General features: G+C 46.8%; 1 protein-coding gene across 2 annotated transcripts in view; it reads right to left on the bottom strand.

The window, feature by feature from the left end:
- The window catches only part of COL5A1 (collagen type V alpha 1 chain), a 157,885-nt gene that overhangs the window by 33,656 nt on the left and 111,457 nt on the right, over positions 1 to 12,772 (bottom strand). For both annotated transcript variants that reach the window (XM_075716081.1, XM_075716082.1), the window contains exons 26-32: positions 11,661 to 11,705; positions 10,041 to 10,094; positions 7,980 to 8,024; positions 6,780 to 6,833; positions 5,005 to 5,112; positions 4,336 to 4,389; positions 2,997 to 3,050 (exon numbers count right to left, since the gene is read on the bottom strand). In XM_075716081.1, the coding sequence (XP_075572196.1) occupies positions 2,997 to 3,050; positions 4,336 to 4,389; positions 5,005 to 5,112; positions 6,780 to 6,833; positions 7,980 to 8,024; positions 10,041 to 10,094; positions 11,661 to 11,705 (414 nt within the window). The remainder of the gene's footprint in view (positions 1 to 2,996; positions 3,051 to 4,335; positions 4,390 to 5,004; positions 5,113 to 6,779; positions 6,834 to 7,979; positions 8,025 to 10,040; positions 10,095 to 11,660; positions 11,706 to 12,772) is intronic.

Genomic DNA, 12,772 nt, shown 5'->3' with positions numbered 1-12,772 from the left:
TACCTCCACGCACCCCGCAGGCTCTGTCAGACCAGGCAAGCAGGGAGATCTATTACCCCGTGCTAATGGCAGAGGCCTATTATAGCTCTAAAAATAAGACCACTTATTCACGTCTAACTATTGATTTTATGATCAGGTTTTGAAAACATCCAAGCAAGCTCACCCGAGCTCGCCGCTGGCTGCGGGCAGCTGGGTGAGAACAGGCACCGAGACGAGCAGCCGCTTGCCAAAACTATTGTATAATATTTAACAGGTCACACTTCTCCAAAACCACAAAACATCCTTTTTTTTTTTCCCCCCATTTTTAACTTTGCCAGCCCTTTTGGGCAGCTGAACAGCCAGAAGCTGTGGTTTCAGGTTTGGGGAGCTTTAGTGCTGCGGGATCCGCCAGCACCAAAATTCAGCTGCCCGTGCTGGCAGGATCTGCTGGTACTGCTCTTCTGCCTTTGGTCTTCACCTTTTTTTTATTATTTAAGGACTCAGGAAGACTACTTAGGTTGCTGAAATAATGAGCTGGAAAGCTTATTTCAATTCCTAGATGATGATGATTGTAAGAGAAATGTGATTCATATTATTTTAGACACATAAACAATGGTGTTGAACAGCATAATAGTAATACCTTGTAAAAAGAAAAGACAAATGATTTTTGGTTGTTTCAGCTGTAAATTGGGTTACTCCACAACGCACTGGAGAAGCAAATCTTAGAAACTCTCTTTCTTGACTTTATGCGGACATGCTCATAAAATAGCAAATTTAGTGGGCTCAGGAGAAACAGAGTGGGATTTAGCAAGTCTAGCTCAACAAGGCTTAAATTGAGTTGATGGCCGCCATTTGGTTTGTGCAGCGTGATCCCAGCTCAGTCCATCTTTCTGTATATAATTGCTTTTCACTTATTTCAAATTGGATACTTGGGAGCAAAAAAAAGAAGGATATCAAAACAGTTACTGAAAAATCAGTATGTCTGCTATTCTTAAATTTTCAAGCTGGGCTCCTTTTACCGAAGGAGAGATTTTCCATGAAAATCTTCTCTCCCTCTCCCTTCTCTCTCTCAAATACACTGATAAAACCAGTGCAAGCTGCTAGATTGGGTGTAAAATGGCAGAAATGGTCCAATCACACAGTGGAGAGGAAAAAAAAAAAATTAAAATTACCATAAACCAACTTATTTCTATTTGACAGAGGTGTACTGTGGTCTCCCTTAGGGGTAGGCTGCCAGTCCCTGTCCCCGCTCCCCATGCACAAAAAAACCCCCTCATTTCTCCCCAAATTCCTGTCTCCTTCCTTTACACCGGAGGTTTTGGGGCTCCCGGCACAGCGGTGCCAGCCCCACCGCAGCGCGCTCCGGAGCCCGACCTGGGCCAGGAGCGGGACAGCGGCCACCAGCCTCCTCTCAACTCATGAGCCAGGACAACAGGAGGTGCCTCCACTCCTTCCAGGCTGGGCTTGAAATGCAAAATACTCATTTCAATCCCTAGACTGAAGACGTGTAGCATGCCAGGGGACGTAACTAGGTATTCTCACTACCTCCCCCTAGGAGCACAAGGCTCATTTAGAATAAAAGTGAGTAAACTGCTGATTTTGCCTTTTCTTGTCTTGTCATCATTGCTTGGTCCTGAAGTTGGGCCCCTTCCCAGCACCCCTGCTCCCTCCTCAATCCCTTTCAGGCTGGGCATTGCCAAAATTCAACCAGCCTAACCCTTGGGGTTTTTTTCCCAGTCTTATAAACAACCAGCTCCCGGTACCTGCTCCGCTCCCTGAAAGGTTTCCCATCCCAGTGGTATGGCTCTCCAGCTCACCAGAATAAAATTAGCGGATGGAACAAGAGGGATGCGGACTCTCAGGGATGCAAACCAGCATGTCTCCCCTCCTGTTTTACACCACCCAAAAATCCAGCCCAAGAATTTTATTGCTGTGTATTTGATAAGGCGGGTGGTAATTATAGGGCTACAGTGAATTCAAGGCTGTCGCGGCAGCTGCCTTATTCACAGCCTCCCTCCTCCCACCCGGCTGGACCAGAGGGAGGGGAAAGGATGCTGCATTTGTAGTTCAGAATGAAATGAAAATTACTCAGTGGAAGAAAAAAAAAAAGGAGGGGTGGATATAAACCAAATTTCAGTGGCATGATATTAATGCAGTGCAAAGTGATTTATATTTTCTGGGCTCCTATCAAACATGTCTGTTAGAAGTCATTTGTATTTAAATGAGAATAAAAAGGAAACTAATTCCACTCACTCTCCTCACTCCCTCCTTTTTTTCCCTGTGACCAGAGCTGGTGCAGAAAATGACTTTATGTTTGTACTCTGAATCCCCTAATTCAAGCATGTCTTCCACAAAGTAAAAAAAAAAAAAAAAAAAAATCACCAGTGTATTTAGACAACCCCTACTTGGGAGCAAAGTGTGTGGAGGTGGGGTGAGAGGTAGAGACAAGTCTGGAGGATGGAGCCCCCACGTTTTAAGGGTGTTTATGAATTTAGAACAGCTCCAACTTATTAAAAGGAGGAACTTATGTTTTCAGCTATGCATTTTGAATCTCAAGTTAGGCTAAAGATGGTTCTTGCTGCTTCTGAACAGATTCACCCATCTCTAATAATTACTGTTAATTAAAAAGCTCTTTGTGCCCTGAGCAAAGTCTGACAGCGCGGGAAGGATTCAGGTTCAGAGAAATCTCTTAAAATATCTTGAGGGAAAAATTTCCAGTGTTTAACTGGAAAGCTGCTGTCTGCAGAGCTGACTGTGCTATTACTGGCATCCTCCTCTCCCAACAGCCGGCATCGGGAGCCTCTTGCCTCCTCCAGGCTCTCGCCAGGGACCTCATCCTGGGATGCAAGCCGGTGGGATGACCCTTTTTGGGCAACCCCTTTGTGCAAAAGCAACCAGAGCACCAGCTCAGCAGCTGCCTGCAACGGAGCGCTCCCCATGTCCTGCCCAAGGACCTTTCTTTGGAAAGGAAAAAAAAAAAAACAACCAGCAAAGCAGCTAGCCAAAGCGGCTCTTACCCGTGTGCCCTTCTCTCCGTTGGCTCCTGGAAATCCTGGGAAGCCGATTGAGCCCTTGGGGGAAAGAGCAAAGAGAGAGCGAGCGGTTCAAGAGGCTGGAAGGGGCAGCTCTGTCCATCCACGCCAGGCGCCCGCTGGCCTGGAATAACCCCCAGCGAGCACCCGCTGACGCCTACACCTCCTAATGCTTTTTCTTCTTTTTTTTTTTTTTACCCTTCCTTTAATAAAAACAAAACTGAAGACAGACCCGAAATGACCTCAGAAACTCAATTTCACCCAAAAATAACAAAAGTAAAGGTCCATGCCTCATTAGGAATGGCTGCAAAGGCCCAAGCCCATGGCTGCACTGGGCGCCTGGGGAACAGGCAGGCTTTTGTTTTTTAGCTCCCAAGTCACTATGTTGCACATGAAAATTTAACTCCTGGCTTGTTCCTTTCTGATATAAGTGCCTGGAGAATAGCTGCTGCTGCTTTTAAAATATGAATTTGTCAAAGAAATGCAAAAAAAACCCCTACCCTAGATATAAAATGCAAATTAAAAAATAAACCATCAACACCACAACAAGGAAACAATCTCTTGCAGATAATTACGTCTCCAGTGTTAAACAAGCCTGTTTTGGTTTGTTTTTTTTAAGCAATGAACATGAATAATAAAATATGATTCTTAAAAAAAATAAAGTTAACAAAAAAGATAAATTCCAAAAGCCTCCAGGGCGTGTGAACACCGGGCTGCAGCCTTAGTCTATGTAGTGGAATTCATAGCTTTAATTTAAAAAGAACATTTGAAAATGGCCCAAATGGAAGTGGGCGTGTAGATAAGATACAAAAGAAGTTTGCAAATCTGCAAATGGCAGTTTTTATTTTAATTTCAGGGAGACCCTGATTCATTAGCTATGCTCCTTAATTAATTAGTTAACACTAGTGCGGAGCTTTGAAGATATAAAATATAATACAAGGAGAAGGACTATTATGCCTACTACTAGCACGAGAGCTCACATGGAGCCTGTTTATATCCATCACCAAAGCAGTCCTGCGTGCCCTCGCGTGCTGCAGCCCCATCCCACTGCATCTCTTCCCACCGCTTTGCAGGAGACCGAAGCGGTGCAGAACCAGTCACTCATTTCCATCAGCTAAGGGCTGGGAGCTATTTTTACCCATCTATAAATTTGTCCTGCATGGGTGGAAGGAGGGACCGCGCGGCGGGAAACGCTGCCGTTCCACCTCGTCCCGTTAGCAGGGGATTGAGCCCTCTGCACGGCACCGCCATCGGAGCTCGGCCGGCGTCCGCTGGGCTCCCCAGCGCACCCCGCACCTCTCGAGGCTGAACCCGGCCGAGTTACCTTTGGGCCCTGCCTGCCCGGGTAGCCGGGCAGTCCTGGCACGCCAAGTTTTCCCTGAAACACAAATAAAAGTGAGTTAGCATGGGCAAGAGAGACCTTGCGAGCAGCTTCAGATTTGCACCAGCAGAGAAGGGAGATGCCAAGTGCAGAGAAATCAAGAGCAAAGCAGACATGACGTGGGTCGAATAAAGCTGTCGGGGCACCGCAATCATCCTCTGCCCTCCCTGGGGGAAGCCCAGTGGGTTTGATGCGGAGTGAGCACTGTAAATGTGCCAGGGACCTAGTGGGGAATGGTTATTTTTTTACTACCTTTTTTTTTTTTTCAACTCAATGCACCTAGAAATTAGACTGGAGTCCATGATACTTTCAATTTCTCCATTTTTTTTTCCTCTGCTCTTTTTTCCAAGACATTTTACCCAAGCAGATAACTCCAAAGAGACCAATGTCTCGACGCACTCAAGTCACGCCGCTGCAGTAAAACCATCTCCCCTGGGTCTCCTCTGGTCATTGCGTTGAACAACTCAGGCCAGCCTTCACACAAAGCTCCCGCAGCTCCTCTTCATCCCTCCACCCTAAAACCGGCCCACACTGCCTTGGCCACCCACCCAAGGCACCTAAAGTGGGTTTTACTGTAAAACATCCCTAAGCAATTCCATCCTTGAGACTCACCTTCTCTCCAGCAGGACCAAGAGGACCAGGATCTCCATTGGGACCAGAGCGACCTTTGGGACCTTCAGGACCATCCTCACCTCGGGGGCCAGGAGGTCCAATTTCCCCCTATTAATCACAAGACAAATGTTGACGGGGCAGGCAGGTCCCAGACCCCGTGTTTGCTGACAGCAATACCCTCACGGCTGCAATCAGATACTCCATGGAGCTGCTAATACAACTCTTGGAGAAAGCTGGTCTTCACCAAGAAGCTCAGATGAGACTGTCATTGAGTAAATTGCAGAGCGTTATTAGAGCTTTCATTCACACAGCATAACCATTATCTGCCACAATAGCCGTCTTCTCCTGCAGCCCAATTATCCCATCTACACGCAGCGCCTCTCCACCGAAACAGCCTTCATTAGCTCTGATTGCAACGCACCCTTTTACCCACCTCCCGGTTCCTAAATTGCAGTTTGATGTGCGAGAAAGCCCTGGGAAGTGTTTAATTGAGGGTTGAACTGGGAAAACTGGAGAAGACAGACAGGGCTGGAGCTTTTGTGCTGAAAATCATTAGGAAATCTCAGAGCCGAGGGGACCGAACTATTAACATGAATTGTGACATTGCAGGCTTCAGCACACAAAACAACAGTTGTCATCTTGTCACGCAGGGTAACAGGAGATGCTTCCATGCTGCGAACACAGGCAGCCTTCTTCTCGCTCACCAGAAGCTGGGTGGACGCAGATTTATCCACGAGGCTCTCGAGTACCCCTTGTCCTTTCATTGCTCATCATAAAATGCAAAGAGCTCGCTGGTGGGAACTGGAGTCGCGAGCTTTGTTTGAAGGAGCTTATGTCTATCTGCATTTGGTGAGGACAGGAGTCACCTCCCCGAGATGCCACCTTCGGTCTTTCTCCCTTGGCAAGAAGTGGGGGCTGGGGAAGTTCCCAATTGCTTTAACTGTTCAATTACACAGTTAAACACCAGGAGAAATGGAGGATTTGATCGCTACTTTCACAAGCCTTCACGCAAGGCATTCATTTTTCCTTTAAACACGGAGATGAATGACTGCAAAGCTCTCTTGACCCCTGGGGGGGGCTTCAGAGCTCAGGGGGACACCAAGCCGCAGGCAATGCATCACTCGGAGAGGGGACACGAGCAGCCCCCCCGTCCCCCAGGGCTGGGTGCGAAGGGCAGACAGACACACTGTAAAGCCATGTGCTGCAGCCACTGCCCGCATCCAAGCATGATCTGGGGTTCTGGGTGGTCTGTGCGTTCCACTGATTTTAAAAGCTTTTGTTACCAGGCAATGTGCCCTGCTGCTAAAGGTACGAGTCCAATATAACACTCCACCCCTGACAGTTTCCACAGCACTGCTTTGGTTTCTATTAAAGTGTGTTCCTAGTAACTTTACACTTGATGGTATGGAAGTACATTAGACTCAGCAAATAAAGATGCCTACCAGACCCTAGATGTAATATTATGGGTGAAAAGAGATACTGGAAATAAATATATGATACAGCTGGATCACGCAGTATTCCTAGCAGTCAAAGCAGCAAGACAGGGCCCTCTATTATCACTCAGTTTTATTTTACCTTCAAGGTGGGACTAGCAAATTTAGGGATTTACAACTGCTGTGCTTGAGGTGAACATGAAATTCCTGCGTTCCTTCCTCGAGATCGGACGTGCCAGAACGACTCTGACAAGAATCTCTCTCCCCAAGCCGTGTTTGCACGATAATGCACGGGCTTGAAAGGCAAAGCACTACAAGATCACAAAGGCCATAGACTCTTACCCGGTCTCCTTTGATGCCCATATCGCCTTTAAAGCCAGGGAAGCCATCTTCACCCTAAATAACAGAGGGGGAAAAAAAAAACAGACAAGGTGTATAGATGGAAAAAAAGAAAAAAGGCTTCTCTAGCCTCATTGTACGGCCCTTAGCCAGGGAGGACAAGGTTAGGTCCCTGACCGCCCATCACCCTGGCTTCTGTAAGACTCTGGTGTGCACAAACAGGCACGGAAACCCAGTCAGGTTGCGACCGCCGAGGTCCCCGAGGGATCACAGCAAGTATTCCCTACATCCCATCCTGGCTGCAAGTCAAGATCACAAATCTGGCTTGATGTGAATAACAACACTTTGCCAGGACTGGGAACCAATTATTTCTGAAGTACAACTGGTTTTATTTTCATGGAGGATGTTTTACACCATGTTTCGAGGCAACCTCTAGGACAGTGGCAATATTTCTTTCAGCCAAGAAGGTTTAATTGCAGAGCTCAAATCAATAATGTATTTCATCCTACAGCAAATCTCTCATAGGCAATGAAGACACAGTTCCCAGAAAGACTTTTAAAGTTTGGAAGGTCCCTGCCAGGATTCCCTAAGCCATAAAACTGCCGGCTTCGCTGCCGAATTGCTGGCGGCAGGAACGGAGGAACATGGATCTGTTTATGGGACCGGGCAAGATTTTTCTCCGTCTCCTGCTCTTCCTCTGGGAGAAACCAACTGCATCTTTTGAGACAAGCAGAGACAGACTGTGTTGACTTTCTTATGGACTTGGATTTCAAAAGTGGCTCTGATGACCGGGCTGGGCAGCATATCCCGTCCACCGTTATCCAACTGTAACACACCACAAACCCTTCAGCTCCATGGAATCACTCAAGCTGCAATTTTTGTCAGGAGGACATCATCCTGATGCTGGACCCTGAGCTATCAGTAACAGCTGCCCCAGCAAACAGCTCAAAACCTGAGCACGTCACGAAGGCTCGATTACTCCCAGGTCTGAGCCAAGATGTGGCAAAACATCACGGCAGGTACCGCGCCCTCACCCGCTCCAAAACCAAAGAGGTTACCGGTCCTTTGGGTGCTCAGCCCCCTGCTTGTCTAAGAGAAATCCCTCATGCAGGAGAAAACGTCATGGGGAGCATGCTGTGGGACCTGTCTCCAAAATGCTCAGAGGCTGTAGAAAATCAATCCAAGTGTGCAGCGTTAACTCACCTTTTCACCTTTGGTGCCTTTCAGTCCTCGAACACCATCTGCTCCCTTGCAGGAGATAAAATAAGATGTTACAAGGGTACAGGTAAGCTTAAGAATGAAGAATCATTAATCACGGTGATTTTTGCTTCCTCCAATGTTGACAATGGTATCTCTGCAAACTGTGATGTTCCTAAACACATTGCTAATAAAATATCAGCCACTGACATCTGGCTTTTGGGTCACCAGTGAGTACCTTCTAGTCAAAAACCTCTGCTGACTTATTTGGCAGGTGGGGTTGGTGGTCTCTGCCCATTCCCTGTCCAGGAGTTACGTTTCCAGGGATAAAACTCACTATGAAAATTTTTTCTGCTTATATTTTCCAAATAAACATTTCCACAAATGCCTTGCCAGCATGCTGAGTTTACTCAAGTATTCACAGAAAAAACACTGCTCGAGCTGTGCATGGACACTTGGGAAACGAATCCATTTTAAAATCCCTGAGCACATAGCCAGAGATTTCCGTGGTGCTCTGCAGTGGGTAGCAGCACCGTGTCTAACACCCCCAAAGGTTAAGCTTGGCTCTTTTTCACTGTGTTGCTCACCTCTGTGAGCATGAACGATTTTTTTTTAAAGCACATTTAGGCACCAAAAGGAGGGGGAAGAAAAGTAACACAACTGGTGTGGGTATTTGTGACACAGTGCAGAAACCCTCCAAAGCTTCACCAAGGCATGGTGTTCACCCTGGAGGTGCTGAGTGTGGTCAGGATGTGCCCCTTGATATGCCACCAGTCCAAACCTGTTGGACAGCCACGCTTCCCATCTATCTTCGCCTCTTGGGATAAAACATCACCCTCAGGTATCTACACCAGCTGTACTGTGTAATGCAACGCTTGCAATAGAAGACAGAAGCTTTCTTTTTTGAGGAATAATATTTTGCTTGGGATATTTTAAATTTTTTCTTCCCTCTAGCATGTGAAGAAAAAGTATAATTTCAAGTACATCAACATTTCTGCAGCAGGACAGAGTTCTGGTAAGCGAGGCAAGACCTGGAAGTTATTTATAGCTGCAAACCCAGTGAGATACATTTTTTTCCAAACTGGAGGCTCACGCAGTTAATAGAACACTGCTTGTAAGAAGCAAAACCTTGTCTGTACGCGCTGTGGGTTTGGTGCATGACACGCTTTCTCTAGATCATTCTAATGTGGAACAGTTCTGCTTTAGCGGTAAACACAACAGCAAACCATTCCCTAATGGACCAGTACGTCTCAATTTGCAATCTTGCAAGAAACGAGATGAAAGCTTGCTTTGGCTAAATACATCCCGCTTAAATTTTGAAGGCAAAACAGCAACTGGGTTTCTGCTATTGAAAAAAATATACAAGGGGGTTTAAGACGGCTTAACCATCACCTATAGTCAGTCCCCAAGCTCTGTTTGTATCTGCTAGCACAGATCCCTGCAGATTCATTGGACCTTTGGGATGCAGGATGCATCTGCACCTGAACTAATACATCTTGATGAGCATAACAGCCAGAGCTGAATGGGGAAAAAAATACCCACTGCCTTCTTATCAGGATGCAAGTACTGCAGGCAGCAGGATCGAGGAAAGAGCTGGAATTCAGTCTAGTGAAAAAGCACATTGCCAAGATGCACAAGCTTCGTCTAACAAGGTTTTGGATCAGGAGCATGAAAAGCTTGCTTTGTTTTAGTAATAGGCTATTTTGTTTTATTAACAAGCCTTGTTAAAGTTTTCACATTCTGGCTGAGATTTACTCTGGTTGTAAACTGGAAACGATTGGAATGGGACTGAGTCATGCTCATGAAGAATTAAAAGAGAAATATCTCCAAAGCACTGAAAGAGGCTAGGAGGCGTTATTGGAGAGCAGGGGACTTGTAATCCTCATGGCCTGAGAGAAGACATTGGATCAAGGCTCGCTCGAGCGGTAAATCCAGTTGGTCACCGAGGTGGCCCTAAGTGCCCTGGTAGGGCATCTGTGCCCCCCAGCAGTGTCCACCTCCAGCACAAGCTGGAGAACTCAAGTTGAACAAGCAACGCCACAGACACCGTTTCTGCGTCCTCCTTACCTTGACTCCGCGTGGTCCCGGATAACCGATGGGGCCCTGAGGACCTGGTGGACCCTGGGGTGAAAAAAATGTAAACAAGAAAAACACATCAAAAATCAACGCAAAGGTGCAGCAATAAGGGGAGCGTGTGGAAAACAAATATCCCAGCCATCTGGCTGCTTCAGACCGGGTGGAAATGGCAGCAGCCATCTGAAAATAGCTCAAAATAGCAGAGAGCTACAGGAACATCGCCTCGAGCAGGTGCACCGGGCTGAGGCAATGGCAAGGATCCATACGATAGGAAAGGAAGATGAGAAGAGTCAGGATAGCGACAACTTGTTACAAAGGGGTTTTATACATAAGGTTGACCATTTGTGTTTTGGATTAAAGAACAAGTTCTCTGAGAAAGGAAGAACTTCTGCTGTCTCCCTCCTTCCAAACCATCCTGGTTTTGCAGTAATGCAGCAGTGCTTCTGATGATGATGATCACAGAGAGCAGTTATTGCTTGAGGCACAAGCCTCAGGGTGATGTCCTTTGGCCTCAGCTGTGTGGGACAGGAGATGCTCACAAAGCTCCTTTCTGGCACAGAAAGCTGCAAATCCCCAGGGACACCACAAGCTGTGCTAGACACGGTGCCCTGCAAAAACTCTCCTTCCCACCCTCACTGCCACGCTTATACCTGCAAATAAATCACCTTCTTTATTGAACCCAGGTGGCTTTTAGTTCGCTCAATTCCCTAACTAAACAAACACCCTTCCACTTCTCCCAGCCTGAGACGGACCATGTTTTCCAGCCTGACAGCCAGACGGAGCCGATGGGTCCACCAGCATCCCAGACCTTGCATGGGTGTCAGCTGGAGGAGACCTGCAGCACCAGCACCGCTCCAAGATTATTTCCCTGACATTTGCAAAATCTCTCCCAGCACGGGGAGCACTGGCATAACCGTTTATTGGCCTCTCATATTCTGCGGAGACCAACATTTTAATTTTTGGCCTCGTGTGACACCAGCCGGACAAACGGCTGTGGCCGTGACTTGTGCTCCGTGCAGCACCCGAGCAAGGCTAGAGCAGACAGACGTCCATCAAACTGGACTGCGCTCTAATCAAAGGCTTTTGACAAATGTAATGTTTTTCAACTGAATGGGACACAGCAGGAATGCAGATGGTAAATCTCCCAGACAGACGGACGACTGTATAATTCAAAGACTCTAGCCTCCAGCAATATTCTCAAATATATTGTTAAAGAGGGACTTTGAGGGGCAGGGGAAGAACAAGGAAGACCAGGAATACAAAAAGTTATTTTCTGCATTCCCTGTACCATGAAGGGTATTTATTTGTGTCTGATTAAGAGAAGGCTTCCCTTCACAGTTTCATTTTTCACATCCGCTGGGCTACGGAGCGCTGCTTGCCAGGAAAGCTGGAAGGAGCTGAGAAAAGACCAGTCCAAGCACCAGAAGAGACTCCCAAGCAGATGAAAGCTGGGCTCAGCTTTCAAATTTCAACAGGGTTTGCTTCTTGCCACCTCCATTGACCCACATGCCCTGGCTGCCGGGCCATCCCCGGAGCCCCATGGAGATCTGCCTCCATCCAGCTACCGCAACCTTCCCCCTTAGCAGCGATGAGGGTCTTGTTGACACTTACCTGACTCCCCTTCTCTCCAGGAGGACCTTCCTTGCCAGGATGACCCTGTTAATAAGACACAAAGAGAAGAGGGAAAAGGGTTTACTGCACATTTAATGCTTCAGAAGCCAACAAGCTTGCTCAGGCAGCTATGATTTATTTGTAGAGAACAACTGCTCTCCAGGAAGCTCTTACTGATACAAGTAGCCGCCCTGAAGCCAACTTGCAAGAGTAAGCTTTCCCCAAAACGAAGAGAGAAGCATTTGGGTCCTTGGTGGTATTCTACCTGGTTATTTATACTTTTACCCTTCACCACCTTTCAGCAGAGAAGCACAAACCATTTTGCAAAATTCTTCACATATGAGAACACCTCAGCGAGTTCAGCAGCAAGCAGCATATAAATTTTGCAGACAGGAAAACAGACAAAATTAACTCCGTGTGTTAGCAAACTTGTGAAGGTCACAAGATGCCCAGACTGGTCAGAGCCCCTCATTAATTTCGTAATTCCTAGAGTCCATTACAAGATCTCGTGACAAATGCTCAGCTAACCTGCATCCCCGCTAGACGGCGGCTGGCTGGACGCTGGCCAGCATTCCTCTTGGGATTTGATGCTGAATAACTCAACATCCAACAGTTTCCAACACATTCTCATTCTTAGCATTTAGAAGCCTTTTGCTGGGGTTGCAGTCAGTAGGAAACAAAAGTGTGAATTGCCTCAGATGCAGCTTGGAGGATTAGTCAGAAACAGGGGAAATCCATGAAAGTAGTTTTTAGTGTTGATTTCCCTACTGTCGGAACCAAAATGGAGCCAGGATGGAAGATGACTCTTTGGTCGGCAATGTCGGTACAAAAGCAGTAAGCCCTCAGCAAGGGCACTTGCTGCACGCCCAGGGACCTTGCATTTTATAAAGATGATGAAAGCACATCCAGCTGCTCTAAAGCCACTAAGACCTTCCGCACTCAATGGTTTCTTTACTTATGAACTCTCCTCTAAATAGACAAATTACTTTCTACCAATATAACAAGGAAAATCACAAGAGTGTTTTCCATCATCAGTCCTCAGAACGGGAATGTCAGACAAGCCGGATTTCATAAAACAAGCTGGTTTAATAAAGAAACAAAGCGACAGCTGT

This window comes from Pelecanus crispus, chromosome 9 (genome assembly GCF_030463565.1).
Source record: "Pelecanus crispus isolate bPelCri1 chromosome 9, bPelCri1.pri, whole genome shotgun sequence".
Lineage (NCBI taxonomy): Eukaryota > Metazoa > Chordata > Aves > Pelecaniformes > Pelecanidae > Pelecanus > Pelecanus crispus.
This window is presented reverse-complemented; position numbering and strand designations above follow the sequence as displayed.